Raw genomic sequence first — 21,883 nt, forward strand, 5'->3', positions numbered from 1 at the left:
TTTCTCTCACCTCTGAGAGAGGAGGGGATGAGAACAAGTTCTCTCAAAAGGCATAGAAAGTTCATGCCACACAGGCCTTGCGGACTGAAAGACCTGGGGCAGCGACGGGTACCATTGTAGGTGCTTGGTAAGCACTGAATGAACTGATGCCAGCGTGATGCCAGCTGGCAATGGAGACAGCAGCAGTTTGCACGAAGCTCTGCTCACACTCTGGCCTTGAGCCTTCTGTTCAGAGGGGTTGGGAGCCCAGCTGAGTCACAAGGATCCATGTTTGCAGCCAGTCACGGTGCAGAGCCCAGGAGACTTGAGTAGAGCAAAAAGCACAAAACTGGGTCTTGGTGTGCAGCCCTCACCTGCCGAGCCTAGTGTTTCTCACTGTCCACAAACATTGCCCCTTTTAACCCATCCCACAAGATGCATCAAATCTGAATGCTCTTGGCATTCTAGGGGCCACTGCAACCTGTCCCTTGGCTACTTTAACCACTGTAGTTTTTGTTACCTTCTTGAACCACCTGAGCTCCCAGCAAGCCTGGCACTTTCTCAGCCCCTCCTGAGGTTCTTATTTCCTCTGGGATACTCTCCTCTTACTCAACCTCTTGAAATTATTCTTAGAAGGCTTCAGACGAAATATTTCACAAATGTTATTCTGTATCTTTCTAAGTAAAAATTCAGTGTCCCTGACATTACTCCCCAGCTGGCTGCAGCTTCCAGAAGCGGAACCCCAGAGAGATTTCGTGGTTCGCTGCATGCTTGCCTGGCACTGGGTTGGATGTAGATAAACCATCTGTTTTAACAAAGGTAAATAGGGACCACCGTGGGGGTGCTCACTGTGTGCAGGACAGTAGCAGGCACCGCGGCTCCACGACAAGTGGCTGCTTGCGCGCCGGAGACAAGCGATTACAATACAGAGCTGAACAAAAGGTGGACGCGGGCGCCAGGCGCACGAGGGCACCGCGGGGGTCTGGCTGAGCGCGGAGGAAGGCCCCCCAGCCAATACAGCAGCTCCCGCCCCAGCCTCTGCACATGGTCCCCGCTCCGCCCCCTCCCTGCTCGGCGGCTTCCGGCGGAAGCCACCCCTCCCGCGGCTCGGGGGCGGAACCCGGCTCGCACTTCCGGCGGGAGGATCGCGGCTGCGAGCGCCACGGTGGAGGTGAGTGGGCGCGCTGCGGGAGCTCCCGGGAGGGGGTCCGGCTGCGTGGGGGGCCGTCCCGCCTCGGTTCTGCACGCTGCTCGCTCCTGCTGCCGCCCCGGCGCCCGGCCGGGTCCGCGGAGGGGCGAGGACCCCGGCCTCCTGCACGCCGCCGGGCGGGATCTGACACCCCGACCGGCTCGCAGAGGCCGGGCTCCGCGGGAGACACGAGCCAACACGGCCACGTCAGCTGGTGGGGAGGTCTGGAGGATGGGGGCCCTTGGCGGAGTCGGAGGACGCGGACTTGATGTGCCTGACCAGCCTCTGGAAGCCGGGCGGCGGGGGCCGGGGACAGCGGTAGGAGGAGGTTGTAGAGGTCGGCGGAGGCCAGGTGGTAGGCGGCCTCCTCGCGGGCCGAGCCGAGGAGCGGGATCCGCCCTCGGAGGGCGTGGTCTGCTTTCTGTGTGTGTAGGCCACCCCTTTGGCTGCTTCGTGGACTCCAGGCTGTGGGGACAAAAGAGGAAGCTCCGCGATAACGGAAGATAACGTGGCTGAGACTGTGGTTGTGGAAGGGGAAGTGAAGAAAAGTGGACGGGTACAGAAGTCATTGGTGGTGGAGCTGACAGGGCAGGATTTGAGGACTGAGGGCCAGAGGGGGTCAAGTGTTCCTCATCTCTAATGTGTGCATTTGGTTTAAGTAACTGCATTACACTGGCGCTTACTAAATGACTTTGGAGTAGGTTGGGGGCATGGGGAGTAATTTAGATGTATGCTTACGGCATCTTAAGATTTAGATGTCTGGAGTGGAGCTACCAAAAGGACACTTAGATACACAAGCCTGCACTCACAGGAAAGCTTGGCTAATGTAAAGACATCACTGGCAAGTGGTTTGGGTTGGATGCAGTACTTAGGATGAGAATGAAGAAAGAAGAGAAGCCAGGATCCGACCCTCAGGTGCCAACTCTTACACCGTTGAGTTGAAGAGGGGGTGTCAGCTAGAAGACTGAAGAAGGAGCGAAGAGCAGAAGACAAGCCAGAGATTGTAGGGTCCTGGCATCCGAGTCGTCTTTGCAAAAAGAGGAAGTGGTCAGTGTATAAGAGGAGAACAGAGAGTTGGCCCTTGAGGGGGCAACTGGAGGAGGGTGTAGTAACTCAGAAGCAGTCAGGAAGTGTTCACAGGAAGTGAGAGGAGGTCAGTAGGAGTGGGCTGTCAGTGCAGGGCCTCTGGTTGTTATAACTGTACACCATCCAGCATCGATGCTGTATGTACCTAATGCTGTTGACTCCTTTCCCAGGAGCTAGATGGTTCTGTCTCCCGTTACAGTTGGAGAAACTGAGTTCCAGAGTCTACTCATTTAAAGTAGAAGCATTAGGATTTGCTCCAGGTCTCAAACCTGTACTTTTAAGCACTAAGCTGCACCGCTGTGTTGAGGTTGGTAAAATGGAAGGCAGCCAGGTGCTACGACATTGCACAGCCCTACCCCCACTGTGGCTGCTGCTCCCCAGGGAAAGTGAGGCACACTGTGGAATTCCTCTCTTGGGCAAGAGAGATTTGGAAAAGAGCATCTAACCCCGTAAGTCTGGTCTCCCTTACCACAGAGTAAGAGCGAGGACCTCATCCAGTTTCATGCCTGTATCTCCAGTGCTCCAATACAGTAGTGTGTCATGAATGTACATTGAGTATGTGGCTCTGTGATTTTTGGCTGGCCCCTCTAGCTGACATGAGTCTTTGTGTTTTGGGTAAGTGAATTACCTTTTGAATGCTGATAAGAAACAGTGTTGCTGACTTTGAGATGGAGCTGGGTGGGGGGCGAGTGTATTACAGGGATCTGGACTAGCTCTTGAAAGGAAAGGCATGATTGGAACAGCCCAGGGAGGACCTCGCATTGTTGAGCAGGCACTGTAGTGTAAGCAGAAGGTGCAGGTTGATCCCCGGAAAGGGAAACAGATGGCCCTAACTTGGAAGCCACTGGAAGGACCCATGGAGCAAGTGCTAGGAAGAAAGTCCCCTTAGTATCAATATGCCCTGCAACTGCCTGTGTAGCGTAAGCAGTGACTCTCAACCAGGAGCACTTGTGATCCCCAGGCAGTGTTTGGCAATGTCTGGACACAATTTTGGTTGTTTCGTATAGCGGGGGCTAAGGATATTCCTGCATCTCGCAGGTGTTGACTGGGGATGCTGCTAACATCCTACAGTGCACAAGGATTTATCCAGCCCCGAACATGAGTGACACCAAGTTTGAGAAACTGGCGTAGAGGAAAGTGGGCCTCGAGCTTGCACCATGTGGGTTTGAAGCCCCATTGCTCCACTTGGTCACAGAAGCAGGAGTCTGGCTGTGAGTGGCAGGAGGAGCAGAGAGGCCACCGCAGGAGATTGCTGCAGTCATCTGGAGAGAGGTAGGGGCTGGGGTGGCGGGAGTGGAGGTCAGGAGATGCGATGATTGGGGATATTTGCAGAGATGGAGCTGCCAGGGGTTGAGTGAGCTGGGGACAGAGGAGGAGAGTGGCGGTGCCTGCTCTGCTGGGAAAGGGCAGGAGGGACACCTGAGATCAGACATTGGGGTAAAGAGGTCAAGTCGCAGTTGTTCTTCCTCTGAGGTTCATGGTGAATCAGAGCTGGGGTCCACACTGGGGAGGTATGTCAGCTTTAGACCAGGAAGGACAGTGACACAGCCCACTGGTCGCAGCATGTTCCTTTTTTTCTTTGGCAGGACTGGGATTGAACCCGGGGTGCTTTCCCACTGAGCCACCACATTCTCAGCCCTTTTTATTTTTTATTTTGAAGACAGGGTCTCACTAAATTGCCAAGGCTGACCTCAAACTTGCAATCCTCCTGCCTTGGCTTCCTGAGTCACTGGGACTACAGGTGTGTGCCACCAAACCGAGCCCTTCACATATATATATATTTATTTATTTATTTTTTTAATGAGTGTGTCCTAACATAACGCAAAGGGAAAGTAATATGACAATGAAACGTGTTTCTACGTGGAGGTTCCTGGGCACAGTAACAGAGTGAGGGTGAAGTGGCCGGCGGCTCCCTTCTCTGTAGAACACCTAGGAACATGGTAGCCACAAACACACCTTCACATAGCCATGGTGTGCCCCAGCTCAGAAACCATGAGTGGTTTAAGTTTGGGGAATTTTCAGTGCATGGTGGAGCCATAGAAAAGCTCTGCGTGTGTACACCTATGCCTGATTTAGGGTCTGGGTTCAGGTGATCATAGGCCAGTCTTCCACCTGCACCTCAAAGTCATACAGATTGTAGAATAATTCTTGGTTCTGTGGGCTACGCCTCATGGTCCTTGCTCCCTGTGTGCTTCCGGTATCCCCCCAGTTCACCACTACAGATTTGTAAAGTTCCTCTGAAGAGAACTGCAGCCCTAGAGCCCAGTTTGCCTTGCAGGTGGGGAAGGGATAGCACTGGTTCCAAGAGTACAGTGCAGGTGTGGTCATTCCCTTCAGACCCACGGGCTGGGGTGGGGTGGGGATCAGCCTTCTAAGAAGGCTTCCAGGAGATGGCATTGCAGCAGGTGGGGCGTCTCCCAAGTAGGCAGTGAGGAGGGGACACACAGCTGAAGCAGAGGTGTGATGCTGGGCCCCAGTCCCTAGGCACAGGTGGGTCCACCGTCTCCAGCCACAAATGCTCATGCATTCCTTGGGGCTGCGGGGTTGCTTGGGTGGCAGGGAGTGGTTTGTTTAGGCAGGACCCTGTGCCTCTGAGAGCAGTTGGTAGAGGGTAAGGCCAGATAGGTACAGGTGTCCTGATCCACTTTCAACCTCTGAAGAAGAGATCAGTCCCCTGAAAATGACGCGCATGTTGTCTGTCACTGAGTCATCAGACCGAATGGAGAACTTACCCAGTGTCAGGTGTGGTAAGGTTCTGTCTGACCTCAAGTACCCGGCCTTGCAGAGGACCAGACATTACTCAGATCACACCCTGCAGAAGTGCTGGGAAGGGATAGTAGAACCACCTGTATCTCAAGACTGGTGGGTGGGGACATCCCCAGGACCTTTGTGCCCAAGAAAAGCAGGGTGACTGAGGAATGGTTGAAGAGGGGCGCTCGTTCCTCCAGGCAGCAGGAAAGCCTGGTGTGTTGGGAGAACCAAAAGGCAGCCAGTTGGACCCGTCCTGGAAACTGTGAGGCTGAGGCTGGCGAGACTGCAGGGCCAGATCTGGGCCCTGGGAGCCCCAAAAGGGTTTTGGCCTTTGTCCGTGAGACAGCACTGGTCCAACACAATCAGATTTACGTGTTGAAAAGGTCATTTTGATAACAGCCCATGGAGAACAGCCTGAAGTGACGCGGGAGTGGACTGACTAGGGCTCTGTGAGTGCTGGACTGGGTGTGGGAGCCGCAGGGCCACCACAGCTGTCTTCTCATCTTTCTAGCAGCAGAACTGGGGTCCTTTGAGCCCTGCACCCAGCTAACCATGGAACAGGTCGGCCTGGGCCACCAGCCCCTTAGGTGAGGACTCCACCCGGGGCTTCACTGACCATTTCAAACATGGAGGCGAAGAGAACCCTTCCAGCCAGGGAATCTGCTTGTTGAAAGTCGTGGTCCAGCGCCGCTCCTCTGTGAGCTGTCTTCAGGAGAGGTGCTGTCCCGTGGCCCAGGAGCGGGGGCACGCAGCCTCCGCGGATGGGGAGGTGGGCCCTTGACGTGGCCTTTGTGTGGAAGGCAGTGTTGACCCTGGGGCTGGTCCTTCTCTACTACTGTTTCTCCATCGGCATCACCTTCTACAACAAATGGCTGACAAAGGTAACTGAGGCCTCACCAGTGCAGGGTGCTGGGGCAAAGGTGGCCACAATTGGCGTGGCCTTATTGGCCCACAGAGGCTCTTGGGCAAGGCTGATGGACCAGCCAGCGGGTGTTGAAGTGGAGACAGCACCAAACTGGGAGTGAGCCCCAGGGTGCCACTTCTCTTTTGGACCTCCACAGTGGGGACAAAGGGTCTCTCAGTCTAAGGAACTGGAATGCAGCTGAGAGCCCCTCCCACCTGACAGCAGCTAGAGGGAGGAGGGGGCGCCAGCCCTGGGCAGTCTCTGAGGCGCGGGGTGTCTGCTTGGGCTCTGCAGAGCTTTCACTTCCCCCTCTTCATGACGATGCTGCACCTGGCTGTGATCTTCCTCTTCTCCGCCCTGTCCAGGACGCTGGTTCAGTGCTCCAGCCACAGGGCCCGTGTGGTGCTGAGCTGGACCGACTACCTCAAAAGAGTGGCCCCCACAGGTACGTGTCCCGGCAGAAGGAGGGCTGCTAGAGGACCAGAGAGAAGCCCTCTGGGCCTTGAGGTCAAGTCCCCTCTCTGCCTCCCTCCCCTCCCCTCGCCCCACCATCTCTCGAGCTCTCCCCGACTTCCCCTCCCGCCACACACACAGAAAGCCCTACGGCGGGCAGGGAGCCTGCAGCATGTGCGTGCGCCTCGCAGGCAGGGTCCTGGCCCCCGCGCCCTGTGGTGGGCTGTCAGAGGTGCCCCAGAACACTGAGAGTGGAGCCTGACCCGGGCCTGCCTGTCATCTGGGTCCTAGGTCAGGTGTGAGTAGGCAGGTACTGAAGGACAGGTGGCACCAGCTGGTGCTGGTGTGTCACACACCGAGCAGTGTGTGAAGTTTGAAAGGCCACTCGCTGCCACCCGAGAACCTGGAGGGCCAGGTGCCCTGTTGAGTTCATTTGGTCCCCAGGGAGAAGGGTTTTCACAAGAGGATTGACTGGCTGAGAGGTTCCAGTCTAGTGGGGGCGAGGATATTGAAACCAGTCAACACATGAGCATAGCACCCCCCAGTCAGGGTGGACTCCAGCCCGGTGGCCCCACTTTAGCCAGATGTTAACCACATAATTGCTGGTAGAAAGGAAAGCCTCGGGTTCCCAGAGAGGAAGCCAGAGTGGGGTAAAATGGCCACCTCCAGGACGTAGCGGCCACCTGGCTGGATGTTCCTGTGCCACCTCAGCCCCGGGCGCCCCTTGTCTCCACAGCACTGGCAACAGCACTTGACGTGGGCTTGTCCAACTGGAGCTTCCTCTACATCACCGTCTCGCTGTGAGTACCGGCTGCCGTCTGCGCACCTGGCCGATGGGCCAGCCACTCCATCACTCTCTGGGACCAGCCCTTGCTCTCTCAGCTCCTCCCTGGCACCTAGCAGCTCTCCAAGAAGTCTCCAGCCTCTTCCGTAAGCCCAGCGCAGAGGGGACGCTGTGCCTGCCGGGCAGCGGGGGAAGCCAGGGGATGCGGACAGAGCACTGCAGTCGAGGAAGGGGCTGGCCACAGAGCACTGGCCACATCAGCGCCCAGTGTGGGCACGGGCTGGGTGATAGCTCGTTGTGTTGCGTTGGCTTCAGAGGACACGGTCCTCTTCGTGTCCTCTCGTCTCATCTGTTCTTCCTTTCCTGGTCTTGGCCAAGGGCTAGATAAAGGATAGAACTCCTCGATGTCAGACACGCAGCCTTGTCTCCCAGTGATAATCGGGGGCCTCAGAGAGTCTTCCGATGACAGGTCCCTTATCGGCCCAGGTGACTCAGGCAGGCTCCTTTTGATCTTCTGTACCCAGATTGCCCTGCTGCCCTGAGCAGCAGCACTTGCTCTCTGGAAAGTCAGCCTCCTCCCCCTTCCAGCCTGCTGATCTGTGCTCTGGGCTCTCTTCTGGGTGGCGGGTCCTAACCCCGACTCCCGCAGTACAGTGTGGGTGATTTCCACTTCCAGGTACACAATGACCAAGTCCTCGGCTGTGCTGTTCATCTTGATCTTCTCTCTGATCTTCAAGCTGGAGGAGCTGGTGAGGCCCCCACATCTGTTTTGTCCTTCCTACCCGCTGTATGCCCAGAGTAGAAGAGGGAATCTGAGCGGTGACTGGGACAGGCCCAGCCCAGGTGGCAGTAACTCCCTCTTCTGAGAAGGGACCTAGGCATAGGGACAATATGCAGAGTATTTAGAAACGTGTGTCAGCAGCTGACAGAAGAAATCAGGAGGGTCCTGGAGAGCCCTGCTGTGCAAAGCGGTGGTCCTCATTTGGTGGCCAAGGAGGCGGAGAGGCCACTCGGGACTTGGAACAGATCTCAGAAAGCACTGTGGTATTTTAGACTAGGAAGGGATACTGAGGACATGCCAGCTGTCAGCCCTTCATACGTCAGTGGGCAAGGGCTGTCTGCGACTTCCCTGGGAGGGTTGAGGTAGAAGATCTCCTGCCCCAGGGGGAGCCAGGGGAGATGCTGACCCCCGGCTCTGGGTGTGGCGGACCCCTGAGTCAGCTGCACCTGCTCCCCTCCTCCCAGCGTGCGGCCCTGGTCCTGGTGGTCCTCCTCATCGCTGGGGGCCTCTTCATGTTCACCTACAAGTCCACCCAGTTCAACATGAAGGGCTTCTCCCTGGTGCTGGGGGCCTCGTTCATCGGTGGAATTCGCTGGACCCTCACCCAGATGCTCCTGCAGAAGGCTGAGCTGGGTGAGTCTGGGCGGGGCAGGTGCAGGCAGGCTGGAGGCTGTGCAAGCACCAGCCAGACCTCCTGACCTCTGTGTCCTACCCTGCAGGCCTCCAGAACCCCATCGACACCATGTTCCACCTGCAGCCACTCATGTTTCTGGGGCTCTTCCCTCTGTTTGCCATATTTGAAGGTATGTTGGGCCAGCCACCTCGGGGCACCTCAGAACAGCGAATCCCAGATCCCTGTGTGGTGCTAGTTTTAGAGGTTGCCAACGTCGAAGACGCAGCCCCACCCCTGTACCCGTGTTGGGACTGGATAGACCCATAAGCAAGTGGCTAGAATCCAGTCTGATAGTTGCTGCAGAAAGAGTGTAAAACATAAGGACAGTGATGGTAATGACTGTACAGAGTGCTGAAGGGACTATTTTCATCTTTTTTTGTTCTTCTTTTTCCAGTACTAGGGATTGAACCCAGGGGCACTCTCCCACTGAGCTACACTCCAAGCCCTTTTGATATTTTATTTGAAGATAGGATCCCACTAAGTTGCCCAGTCTTGCCCCAAACTTGCAATCCTCCTACCTTAGCCTCCAGAGTAGCTGGGACTATAGGCCTGCACCATCACACCTGGCTATATTATTTCAAATACTTATTTTTTTTATGAAAAAAATACATGAATTTATTTTAAAAAGTCAAACAGCTCAATAAGAAATAAAATTACACAATAGCAAAAACATATTACAAATGCCAGAAAACATTCATATTTCCTGTAGGTCAGTAAATTGGGATAATCATTTTTGGAAAATAATTGGCATTATCTAGTAAAATTAAGATTTAGGTTCCCTACCTACAAATTTCTACTTTAGTGTATCATTGAAAGTAACCTGGCATATACACAATAGGAAGTGTGCATGTTATAGTCTGGGTGTGATTTGTCTTCCCAAAGATTCATGTCCTGGAAGCTTGGTCCCAAAGTGGCAGTGTTGAGGAGCTGGAAGCTTCAGGGGTGGATCCTAGTGTAAGGTGTTTAAATCACGGGGCCTCCATTCTCAGAAATAGATCAATGCTGTCTCACAGGAGTAGAACAGGACTGGGTAGGGGTATTAGTTTCTGAAGAGCTGATTGTTTTATATATATATATATTGTTTTTATATATATTTATATATACATGTATATATTATATATAGATATATATTGTATATAGATATACGTGTGTGTGTGTGTCAGACACTTATTAAGTCCTCCCAAAAAACTGGCTGATACTGTAATTGTCACCTGGTTTTGCAGATGAAAGAAACTGAGGCTCAGAAGGGAAGAGAGCTTGCCCAGGGTCCCAGAGCTCACAAGGAAGCCAGAATTTGGACCCAGCCTCCTGGCTTCAAGCGGTTAAGCCCACTCTTCCCTATCTTGCATGCTGCCCCTAGGAGGGCAGAGTCACCGCCTGTTTTAGGAGGGTGGAGTGAGCGAGTCAGAAAAGTTCCCCAGACCATCCGTGTATTTTGGCGGATGAGAGGAGTGGGTGGACTAAGGCAGGCAGGGTGTCCTGAGAAGCAGGACAGGAGGTTCACTCACATGTTGGCCTGTAACTGTGTGGGATGGGATGGGCAGGGGCCAGCATGCAGGAGCCTGGGGCTGGGGCTTCCAGAGGGGGAGGAAAGAGAACTTGGAGGTGGGGCGGCACAGCACCACCTTCTTTGCCGGTTTTGGGGATTAGTCTTTGTCCTCTGTCTATTTATTCTTCCTCCCAGAGTCGCAACTGTTCTCAGGGTCATTACAGAAAATTCTGTCCCACATCCATTTAAGTTTCAAGCAGTGAAGCATCTCCAACCTCCCTGAGAAAATTATTCTGCAGCCCGTTGTCCAGGAGACTTCTGTTCAGAGCCTCATGTTTTTCCTTTTTAAAATCCCTCCCCATTCCTTCATTATGCCCCCTGCACCAAACACCACGCTCCCGGCCCCCCTGGGTGTCTGCACCATTCCCCCATCTGCAAACCCTCATCCGAAAGCCCCTGGTAGTCGCCACTTAGCAAAGCTGCATGGATTTAGCTCCTTTAATCTTTTCTGGTAAATTAATCCCCCAAGCGCCTTCATTACTTATGTTGCTCTTCCCCGAATTCCCTTCAATTTGCCTGTGCCTTGGCAGCCCTGCGGAGCCAGCCCAAGCTGGATGTCCTGCATTGTGAGTCCACTGGCTGCCGGGGGGACAGGGGTGGGCCGTCCTCTACTTCTTTGGTGCTTCCTTCCAAAATGCCCAAGTGCTTGTCAGTGCCCAGCTCCCACATGTGTCTAGTACAGAGCTCACTCCACCCTCTGCTGATACACCATGGGGATCTTGCTGGGGACCCGGAGAATTGTCCCTTCAGAGGGACAGTGTTGGAGGGACTCCTAAAAGTCCCTAGACAAAATTTGTGTTTTGTGCAGTCATCTGTTCACATAGGTGAATGTTTTCTTTTTGAGAAATGCTCATCAGCCCTGGGGAGGCTAAGGCAGGAGGACTGCAAGTTCAAGGCCAGCCTTGGCAACTTAGCAAAACTCTGTCTCCAAATAAAGAAATCAGAAGGGCTTGGGGTGTGTCTCAGTGGTAGAGTACCCCGGGTTCAATCTCTGGTCCCAAAAGAAGGGAGGGAGGGAGGGAGTGAAGCTCGATGGCGCTGCTTGCTAGGGAAATCCAATCCAGTTCCATCCTGTCATTTTATCAGCAGAGAAATTGAAGTCCAGAAAGGGAACATCTTGGCCCAAGTCCCACAGCTGTGTACTAGCAAGACCTAGGTTTGGGTTTGGTGGCAGGACGCTTGCCTGTCATCCATGAGGTCCTGGATGCCGTCCCCAAAATGGCAAAAAAAAAAAAAAAAACGCAAGCAGACTGTCTGAAGGAGCGCCAGCCGCACCCTCCAGGGAAGCCCTCAGTCCACACCACTCCCTGTTGGGACCTCGCCTTTATTTTTTTAATTACCCTGGGGCTCCAACTCCTCCACTCTCCCTGGATCTCAGCCACTTGGTGGGATTACTCTGTACCCCTCGTTCTTTCCCCCAGCTGGATGGTCAGCAGGGGCTCCGTGTGTCGTCCATCTCAGTGATGACAAGGCTGGTTGCTGGACAGGGTAGCCCTGGCCCGGCCTCGGCCTCCCGCTCTCTCTCCCCGCGTTGCTCCAGGTCTGCACTTGTCCACATCTGAGAAAATCTTCCGCTTCCAGGACACGGGGCTGCTCCTGTGGGTACTTGGGAGTCTCTTCCTTGGCGGGATTCTCGCCTTCGGTTTGGGTTTCTCGGAGTTCCTCCTGGTTTCCCGAACCTCCAGCCTCACTCTCTCCATTGCTGGCATTTTTAAGGTACAGACTTGGAAGTGACCCTCTTTCCCTTAGAGGGCCCATAAAGGCTCCTCACCCAGCCTCCACCCCAGCTCCGGCACTCCTGGGCCCTTTGGAGAAGAGACCAGAGTGTCCTGTTCAGTGACAGCACTATGCTCCTGTCTCTCCTCTCTCCGCCATCCCCTCAGACCTGCAGAGCTGCTCCCAGCCAAGGGTGCACAGTGGGGATTCAGGGCCAGTCTGACCCTTCTAGACCCAGGCTGCGGTTACATTTTACTCCAGTGCCAGCCCTGGACGTGTGGCAGTGTCCTGGAGCCATAGGTTGAGAAGCCCCCACCCAGACTCACCAGTAGAGCTCCATGATTGATTGGCAGTGTCTGCCATGGGCCCAGCAGGAGTTGTGTCATGCAAAGTGCCACCTGTTGTCAGTCTTAAAACTTTTCTGGTGCCTTGAAGCCCTCCCTGCTCTCCCTTCCTCCCCCTCCCCCACCATCGCTGCAGCTCCCTGCCCAGGACCAGGAGGGGTCTTCTCTTTGACCAGGCAGACTCCACACTGGAGCAGAAATGAGGTCCCCTGAGGGCCTTCTGGCTGGCAGCCAAGGGATGAGGCATAAGCTGTGGTTCTGAGAGTGCATTGTTCACCAGTCCCACCTGCGGTCACTGTTTATGAAGGACCCTGGGACAGTGTATCCTCAGAGCCCAGCACAACCCTGCATTTGCCCGAAGGAGCTGAGGGCTACCCATCCACAGGTGCCCGTGCCAGGGCAGCTAACCCTGTCCTGAGCCCTTGGTGCAGGCTCCACACCAACCCTGGGTCTGTTGTGCCCCTCTTTTTCCCAGCAGAGTTCTGTGACATTCTGCCTCAGTAGCAAAGTGGGGCTAGCAGGAATGCCGTGTGGGGAGCCTGTCCCTCACCTCTTCACCCTCCAGGCCTGCCAGCCCTGCTCTGGCCAGGAGTCCTGGGGGTTGGGATCTAGTCTGAGCTAGGCAGGCCCCGCCCTCCTCTCCCCGAGAAGGAGCGCCCCCTGTTGACCACCCCTGCCCACTTCTCTGCCCACAGGAAGTCTGCACTTTGCTGCTGGCAGCTCACCTGCTGGGCGATCAGATCAGCCTCCTGAACTGGCTGGGCTTTGCCCTTTGCCTCTCGGGAATATCTCTGCACGTGGCCCTCAAAACTCTACACTCTAGAGGTAACTGGAGCCTTCCAGAGGCCTCCATTCTCTGATGTCACTCCGTGCGACTCTTGGCACCCCTGATTCCCCCTCGCCCAGCCTCGCCTGCCCGCCCTGAAGGGCTGGCTCTCGGCTCCCCTCCTGGCTGCTGCTGAGGCTCAGGGAGTGCGCCATTATCGGGTCCATAACTGATTCTGTCCCCAGGTGAAGGTGGATCCAGACCCCTGAAGGGGCTGAGCTCCAGCCCTGACCTGGAGCTGCTGCTCCGGAGCAGCCAGCCAGAGGATGAGGACAATGAGGAGGAAGACTACTTCGTGGCCCAGGGGCAGCAGTGAGGGGCCAGCGGAGCAACTGCAGGCTGCTCTGTGACCAGCGCTGCTCTGAGCACTTGGCCGCAACCCAGGGCCCTGTGGCTCTTCACAGCAGCTGGGAGCAGTGGCCTGGGAGTCACCTGTGGCGGGCTAGGTCAGGGGCTTGTGGCTCCTACCCCTGCCTCAGAGCTTGGTCAACAGGGTGAGCACCAGGCCAGCCTCAGCCTGGCTGGAGCTCGCCCACGCTGCGCCTGGATCCTGGTGGAGAAGAAAGTGGTGGGTCCTTCTAGGCCCTTGGCCAGGCCCTGCCCAAGACTGATGTCAGAAGCACAGCGGCCTTCTAGGGGGGCTGACTTTGGACTGCAGGGCAGTGGGGGTGTGACGATGTTGGGGCCTCATCACCTGGACTGCATCTTTCTCAGCAGATTTATTTATAGTTTGGAAATAAATGGGTTTATGGTCCAGTGGCCACTCACATTGCCTAGGGGAGTGGGGGCAGGGAGGGCTGTGAAGGCCTCACCTCACCTTCTCTGTCCCTGCTGGGGCCTTCCCTAAGTGACCAGGCCCATCCTGGCCTCCTGCATCTCCTGCTTGCCCCTCTGCAAGGCCCCCCATACCTGCAGGCAGAGAATAAATGAGTATCTACTGAGCACAGCACCCTGGGGCTGAACATGTTTTTTACAGCCTGTATTTGAATCCTGGCTTTGTCCCTTTCCATGTGACCTTAAGTGAATACCTAACCTCTCTGTGAAATGGAAGTAATGTGAGTCTGAAGATTCTTGCCAGTATTTGTAACAGATTTAAATCTTAGGCTTATTGTTTCAAACCTTTCATCAACCAAGAGATCAGGACCTAGAAAAGACAAAGCTTGCCAAGTGAGTGGGGGGCCTGCGCCTCCATCCGGGTCCTGTGCTGCCTCCTGTGAGGATCCCTGGCCCGCCTTCCACGCACTTCCCTCCACCTGGCCAACGCTTCTCCACTGTGCCGTCCTCTCGCGTGTTGTGGGCAGGGAGCAAGCCCTAGCCTGATACCTGTGGCTCCCAGCCCCAGGCCTACAGCCAGGGCTTCCCCTGGGGGGCTCGGGCGCTCACAGCAGGTGGCGCCATTGCGCCGGCTGCAGCACTCGGCCACCTCTGCAGGCCTGCCACCTCGTCCAGACTCCTCCAGGCAGAGGAGGCGACTTAGGGGGGACCAGGACGGGGCGCTTATAAAAGGCTAGCCCTGTTGAATCTGCCAGAACTCACTGGCCTGGGCCTAGGGTGTAGAGCTTTTAGAAGGGTCTGCAAACTTCCTGTAAAGGGACACATGGTAAACATTTTCAGTTTGGGAACCATATGGCATCTGTTACAACTTCTCAACTCTGTTGTAGCGTGAAAGGAAGCCAGAGCCAATACAGAAACAAAAGGGTGTGGTTGTGTCCCCGCGAAACCTGACTTGGGGCGGAGGGACTGAGACAGTGGCTGGCTGCTGTACCCTGCTGTGAAGGGTCCTCAAGTGTGGAGCCAGGTCCCCTGCTAGCGGGACAGGCCCTCAGATCCTCCGTGGAGGACCAGCCTCCAGTTCCCATTCCCTGCTGACGCTGGCAAACAGGCTGCCCACCCCTTGTCTGTTTCTGCCCATCTGTCCACCTTGGATCCTGCAGGTTCCGGGGCCAGGGCCCAGAATGAAAGGAAGCTGGGTTCCTGCTGGAGGAAGGGAGCCTGCTGGGGAGGTGGCCTCAGCCTCAGGGCCCGCTGCTTCTTGGGGCGGGAGTGCCTGCCACTGCCCCAGGCGCAGGTGGATGAGCACTTCCTGCCCCCCCACACACACACCGAGGGAGCGCTGTCTGGTGCAGTAATTACAGGGTGCAGCACCGGCTCCTGCCGCACTCCTGTTGGCCTCAATGACAGCCCCTCACTTAGCAGCAATTACCAGCCAGGCCTAGAGGAGGGCTCCCTCCCCTACTCCCCCGCCCCTCCGCCTGGCCTCCCAGGCCAGACAGCCTTCACCCGCCTCAGCCCTCCAACCACCCGTGCTGTCTGCAGCCATTGCATCTCGGGGCTGCAGCGTCACCATGGAAACTCGGTGCTTGCACAGGTTGACAGGAGCTGAGGATGTGACTGGTCTCTCCAGGCTGTGGTGTCTGTCCCCAGCAGAAGGGGAGGAGGGAGGAGGGCTGACCTGCGGGTTCGGGTTTTAAGTGCTTACATGCCCACTGCCTCTCCCAGGAGCCCACGGTGGGAGGAAGGTTAATGCCCCCAATGTATGAGGACGTCCGCAGTTGGCATTGTAGCGGGGACTTGCGCGAGCTGGAGTCTGCTGTGGGAGAGGCCTGAGCCACCAGGCAGGACCCTGTGTACCTGCATCTTCATTCTGGTCCTCGCCTCAGCCTTGGGGGCCGGATCATCTGCGGCTGTATCTGCTCCAATCTGCTGTGAAACCCTGAAAGTCCCGGTGGCATGAGAGTAGTTACACGGCAGCGGGAGAATTCTCTCAGTGGTACTCGCTGCGTGGACTAGCTATTGAGATGGGTTCCAAGTTTCCAGTGCAGAGAAACAAAAGTGGGGACCCTCAGATCCTCCATTTAGGGCAACAGCATTCAGACGGTGCTGGCCATGTGGCAGGCACTGCTGGACTTGGGGACAGAGATGTTTGTCCTTGGAGATGCCGGCCCTTTCTCCCAGCCCAGACTGGGAGAAGAGACAGGCAGAAGATGGGAATGGGGAAGGAAGGACGAAGGGACCAGCCACTGGACGCCCTTCACACAGGTTACTGGATCCTGAGCAGCCCAGTGCGGCAGGAACCGCTGCACCTATTTCATGGTTGCGGAAACTGAATTCGCAGAGGCAAGGCATGAGAGCAGCTAAGAATTCATCCTGGGGACACAACCAGATTCAGATTCGCTTTTCTCTGCCCTGTGATCTCAGCCATATTGCTGGTCCTCTCTTCCTTGTCTATAAAGAAGGAATGATAATCTATAAGTGGCTGTAAAGAGAAAATGATATGCAAAGTGGTTGGCACGGTGCTGGGCACATTCTCCTTAGCTCTCAGTGAACATCAGGAGTGGAAATGTCACACACCGTTCCCAGTGACAGCATGAAAGAGGAGTGGCCAGCACTAAGGCCCCACCACCATGGTCCCCATCCTTGCCTCAAAGAGGAGCCACTTGGACATTTGTTCTGCAAAGGAATTTCCAATAGTGGGAACTAAATGGGGGGTTTCTAGGTTTTCACTTGGAAGTTACTGCCCGAGTCCCGGGGCGGAGCTTAGCTCAGTAGAGCACCTGCCTGGCGGCGTGCAGGAGGCCTGGTTCCATCCCGGGACCTGGGGGCTATAAGAAGAGGCTGTGCCCACCACCAGCGGCGTTCACACCAGGCCTCAGCCTCCCGGCTTCCCTCTGAGCCTGTCCCCCCTGCCAGCCCAGCCCTGACATCAGCCAGTCCCCTTCCCCTGCTTCGTGGTAACCAGGTAGCCTGACTTCTGTTCCCATGGTTATTTACAGTTTCGTTGGCAACTAGTACATTTTCCTGAACAGGCCCCTGAGTCCTGCTGGCTTCGGCTGGTGGGGTGTCCCTTTCTCCCGATACCTGATGGGAACTCCCCTGCTGGAGTCAACGGAGTCCCAGAACAGAGGACCGAGAGAACGCATTAGCGGGTATTCAAACAAGGTTTCTGCAGTTGATAAAAGGAGTCAGTGACAGGTGACAGTAACACACCCACTGTCCCTGTCCTCAAGGAACTTCTGTGGGCCTTTAAGCCCAGTGGTTCCCTGGAAAGCAGACTTAGAGATGAAGACTAGAGCAGGCTGCTGACTAGAAAGAGGGACTTGCGGAGGAGGAAGCTGAGCGTCCCCAAGACAGGCCCCAGCCCCACAGTTGTGCCCTAGAGCTGGAATGGCCCAGCAGAGGTGCCCTGAGACAGGAGACAGGCAGTGACCGGCCCCTGGAAGGGGCCTGACTTCAGGTGTGCCGGTTATCTTCAAACCAAGAGAACCCCCCAGGAGGTTGACAGCCAGGCCTGTCCCCTTGCCATGCTCCAGGGGGATAAGGCCTTCATGCCCAAAGCAGGGTCTGAGCATGGCCCCACAGTGTCCATGGTACCCAGGGCCACAATCTGCCTCCAGAGACCACCAGGATCCATGAAAAGGGACGCTGCACCTGGCATGTGTGTACATACGTGTATTTTCCTGGGAGAGTCCTAGATCCCCAAAAGACCAAGAACGGCTGGTCTAAGGGAAGCCCCAGACTTGTCCAAAAGTTCAGTGGGATCAGAGATGCGTATTCCAGGTGTTCGGCGGGAAGTCTGGATGAATGGGCGATGGGTGGATGGATGATGCATGATGGCTGGACGGGTGGAAAGGTGGATGGGGGCGGCTGGTGGATGGGTGGATGGGTGGATGGTGATGGGTGATGGATGAGTGGGTGGACAGGTAGATGCCACAATTGAAGAATGTCCAGGAGGCACAGAAAGGGGAGGAATCAATTCTGCCTGGGTCTATCTGCATGGGTGGGGGGACTTCCAGGAAGGGCTGAGTCTTGAGAACTAACAGGAGTTTGCTAAGCAAGGCACAGAGGTGTGGATGAGCACGAGATGAGCACAGTGTGTTGGAGGGAAGAATTAACTCCCCATAGCTGGCTGGAGGTGTCTGTGGGGAAAGAGGGGTGGGGAGGTCCACCTGCCTCTGAAGAGCCCCCAGGACCCAGGAGGTATCCTGCTAGGGACTGTTCCACTGGGTTCTCTGGAATAAGCAGGGATACCTCCCTCCCCCCACCTCACTTAACAACTGGGGGTATCTCTAAGTTAGGGAGGGGCAGGAGGCTGATCCTAAAGAGAATTCCGTGCCAGGAGGAGAAGCACCAACCATCTCATCCACTCGCCACCTCCTCTCCCACCCCAATTTCCTTTAGTTCTCCTGCAGCCCACCCAGAAGTCCTTGTTATTAGTGGTCCCGGTTTGCAGATGAGAAACAGGATCAGAGAAGCTAAGTGACTTGCCCAAGGTCACTCACCTCAGTAGCCACCAAGGGAGCCCTCTCCTGGGCCTCACCCATCCCAGAGTCCCTCCCCTCCCCCGCCCGCACTCTGCAGCCTCTGGTCTGAAGGGAAGGCAGGCTCTGCCTCCTAGGGGTGCGTCCCTCTGGTTAGGGATGAGAATAATGGCCCTCCGAGGGGGCCCTGGGTCTAGCTGGGCGGCATCCTGCTGGTAATATTTTGCCCAGGGAGGAATCTCCCACTGAGCCCTGCTCCGTCCTGTTCCCGGGGCTGCCCCATGAATTAAACATGCCCCCGTGGTTAACTCAGTAATGCTTTTATTAATAGTTAATTACTCAACGCGCACTGGGGAAATGAGACTCACTCAGGCCTCGTAAATTAAGGCACTGATCTCGTGAAGGAAGCCGATGGGAGTTCAGTGCCTGGCCCTTCCCCCGCTGCACCTCTGGGCTTGCCATTTAGTGGCGCTAAATGCTGTCCCCCACCCAGACGTGCTGGGGTGGGGGGCGGGAATCACAGGGGGAGCTGGGAAGTGGAGGAAGAGCATCTGCTGGGCTTCCTAGAGAGAGGGCCCAGGGAGAGGTGGCCAAAGTGTCAGCCAGGAAACGTTATTCTGCACCTTGGTGGCTTGTCATCAGCCTGTGTTCCCTGTCATTGCCGGGGACTCAGTGCAGCCTCCAGGGATTCTCAGACAGGGCAAGGTCACCTGTCTCAGGTGAGGGACTTCTCCACTCCAGCAGCTGCCAGCGGCAACCCCCACACTGCCTGCCAGGAGCCCAGATCCAGGGGAGCCCCCCCAGGGGAGCCTGTCCTTGCTGGGACTCCCCAGCTGAAGCCAGGTTCCCCTCCCAGCCGCTGCGGGCTGGAGAAGGGGCTCCTTCTAACCTGGCTGGGCTTTTCTAAATTTAACTTTCTCCCATGTTTTGTTTCCTGGGAGACAGAGCCCCTCCATTTATCTTCCAGGGAGAAGCAAGCCACGGCCGCTCTGCACCTACTACGTGCCAGGGCCTGCCTGAGCTCACGGTGGCGCTCATCAGCTGTGACTTCCAGCGTCCGACCCCACTGCCAGGCACCACAGGCTCCGTCTCCACACTGACAGTGGTCGTAAAGCTACTGTGTCTGAGGTGACCATTGCAGACACTGAGTGAGACCAGCGCCTCGGTGGCTGCTGATCCCTCTTCACTACCGAGCTCCCGGTGGAGTGTTACCCCACTTTACAGATCAGCAAAACGAGCTTCACGTGCATTAACTCACCCAAGGATACACAACCCAGAACTTCGTGTTGCCAAAGCTCATCCTCCTCCTTCCATGAAGGTGACCTGGAAAGTTGGTCCCCCTCTAGGACAGCACCATCAGCCAAGCCCCAGGAGCCAGGAAAGATCCGCTCATCTGTCCCCAGGTCACAGGGCCTCCCCAGGCAAGGTGGGATGAGACTCAGGGAGCCCAGGCCCTGAAGCTAGATTGAGCTGGGTTCAAATCCTGCCCAACTATGGCTTGTCTCAGTGGAGCCCCTGTTTCCATGTCTGGAGAGATGGGCTCATGGTGACACCTACATCCTTGGACACTCAAGGGTTTCCTTTGGGAAGTACTGACATCTAGCAGTCTTCTTCAGAACTCTAGGCACATTTTTTTTTAATCGGTGTGTCGTTTGGGGATAACAAGAAGCCCCCTGGCCAGGTTGTTGGAGGCCCAGAGCCAACAGCACCAGTTTGCCTTGGGAGCTGGTATTCTCCGTCAAGGCCCCTTCTGGGGGCTGCACAGTCCCCAGCTGCACAAGGCCACCCCTGACTCTTTTGGGCAGTGATGGAGAGGGCTGGGACACGTCATCACCACACACTCTTACCAGCTACCAGAAGCTTGGCGGGCAGAGATCAGCCGGGTCTGTGACCCCCAAACTGCCAAAGTAGCACATGGGCACGGAGTCTGGGCTGGGAGCCTGCAGCCGCCCCAGTTCAGGAGCACAAGCCACAGAGGAGTGCAGCCGGGGTTCATATATAATGTGTAACGTCAGATTTAAATGTCACTGCTGCAGGCGGCTGACCCGGGTTCCCGCACAATAGGCCACGAGGGGCGCCTCCACCGCCTCTTCATCTTCCTGGCGGGAGCTGACCAAGGGAGGGAGATTTGGTTTCTTAAAAAACTAAATAGTTGTTGAGCACTCTGGCGTTGCCTGGGCAACAGCCGGGGGAGAGAAGCATCTTATTGTTTAAAGTTATTCTTGCTCGATTTCAAAGGTCTGCTCTGAAAAGACCATATTCTCCCCGCAGCCTCGGCCGCTCCTCTGTGCCTGGCTGAGCGCTCCCGCCCTCGCCGTCCCACCTCGCCGCCCCGGGCTGTGGAAGGGGTCCTGGGGTTGTGGCTGCACTGGACCCGGCAGCCTCCCGCCCCCCGCCCTGGGGACTCCCACGGCATAAACACACAGACAGCCTGCGCCGCCTCTGGACACAAGGACAGTGACTTCAGGAGCAGCTCCACACACGTGCCTGAACTTGGAGGAGGGGGACGTGGCCACGTGCATCCCAGCAGTGGACACCTTGGTTTCCAAGCCCAGCCAGGGGCCAGAGGAAGGTGGCTGTGTCAGGTCATTACTCAGGGACGCTGGTTTAGTGCACCACCAGGATCACTGGAGGCCATGTTGAGCCGCCTGGCATCTGTGCCCCTCCGCCCTCCCAGGACGTGATACTGGATTGTTTACTCATCTGTCTTCCCCGCGAGACTGTCCGCCCTGTCAGCAGGGCTGTGTCTGTTCATCTGTGTGCTCTTGTAACCCGCCTCAAAGCCTTTCAGGAGCAAGGCAAATTCTGAAAATCCAAATGAGATGTACATATATTTTTAATTAAAAATGTTTAGATAGTGAATGCATACCCACTTTACAGAACTCAAAATGTTCAAAGGAAATAAGTATCCCTGTCTCCTGGTACCCGGTTTCCCTGCACAGTGTATCCTTCCAGAAATATTGTCACACAGATACAAATGAGCATCAAATAAGATATATTATTCATGTCTCTGTCCTCACTGTGAGCACATAGGAACAGAGAGATGGTGAAGGATGATGGATGGATGGTGGGTAGATGGATGGATGGATGGTTGGGTGGATAGATAGATGGTTGGGTAGGTAGATAGAGGGAGAGAAGGAGGGAGGTGTAGATGGATGGATGATGGGTGGGTGGATGGATGGGTGGATGGACAGATGCATGAGTGGAGAAATAGGTGGATGGATGGACGGGTGGGTGGTGGTGGTGGGTGGTAGTAGGTTGTTGCAGCTCTTGAGTGACCAGATCTCTCTTCTGTCACGTGTTTGAGTTCCCCAGTGAGGAGATCTTGAGAAAGGGATGACAGGCCCGCCTTGCGCAGGTCCAGTCTGAGGGGTCCGCGATGCAGTGGAGCTGTCTAGCAAGCAGTTGGGTCTGTGGTTACGTCAGGTAGGAGTTTTATTCTACTGTTAATAACATGACGCGACCACACTGCCTTGAGCCCACCGTGCTTTATTTTCTCAGGGTGGGAAGTCCAGGTGGAAGTTCTGCTCTGGAGGACCTCAGGTCAAGGGCGCCGTGGTTCCCCTGACCTTTCTCTCATGGTTCCAAAG

The 21,883-nt window shown here is 55.8% G+C and overlaps 1 protein-coding gene across 7 annotated transcripts; it reads left to right on the plus strand.

The window, feature by feature from the left end:
• The first annotated feature begins 1,097 nt into the window (after positions 1-1,097).
• Slc35c2 (solute carrier family 35 member C2) lies at positions 1,098-13,984 on the plus strand. Of its 7 annotated transcripts, XM_071609043.1 has the most exons (12): positions 1,108-1,150; positions 3,293-3,526; positions 3,915-3,995; positions 5,517-5,886; positions 6,204-6,354; positions 7,099-7,162; positions 7,823-7,895; positions 8,392-8,560; positions 8,647-8,730; positions 11,690-11,865; positions 12,905-13,034; positions 13,221-13,984. In XM_071609043.1, exons 4-12 carry the CDS (start codon positions 5,767-5,769, stop codon positions 13,349-13,351), a joined length of 1,098 nt encoding a protein of 365 aa, XP_071465144.1. In that variant the 5' UTR covers positions 1,108-1,150; positions 3,293-3,526; positions 3,915-3,995; positions 5,517-5,766; the 3' UTR covers positions 13,352-13,984. The 7 variants fall into 7 exon arrangements, with proteins under 7 accessions (XP_027810107.1, XP_027810109.1, XP_071465144.1 ...); XM_027954305.3 differs by lacking the exon at positions 3,915-3,995; XM_071609044.1 differs by lacking the exon at positions 3,915-3,995 and having other exon boundaries at positions 5,520-5,886.
• Positions 13,985-21,883: the final 7,899 nt, after the last annotated feature.

The sequence above is a fragment of the Marmota flaviventris genome, chromosome 2, assembly GCF_047511675.1.
Source record: "Marmota flaviventris isolate mMarFla1 chromosome 2, mMarFla1.hap1, whole genome shotgun sequence".
NCBI lineage: Eukaryota > Metazoa > Chordata > Mammalia > Rodentia > Sciuridae > Marmota > Marmota flaviventris.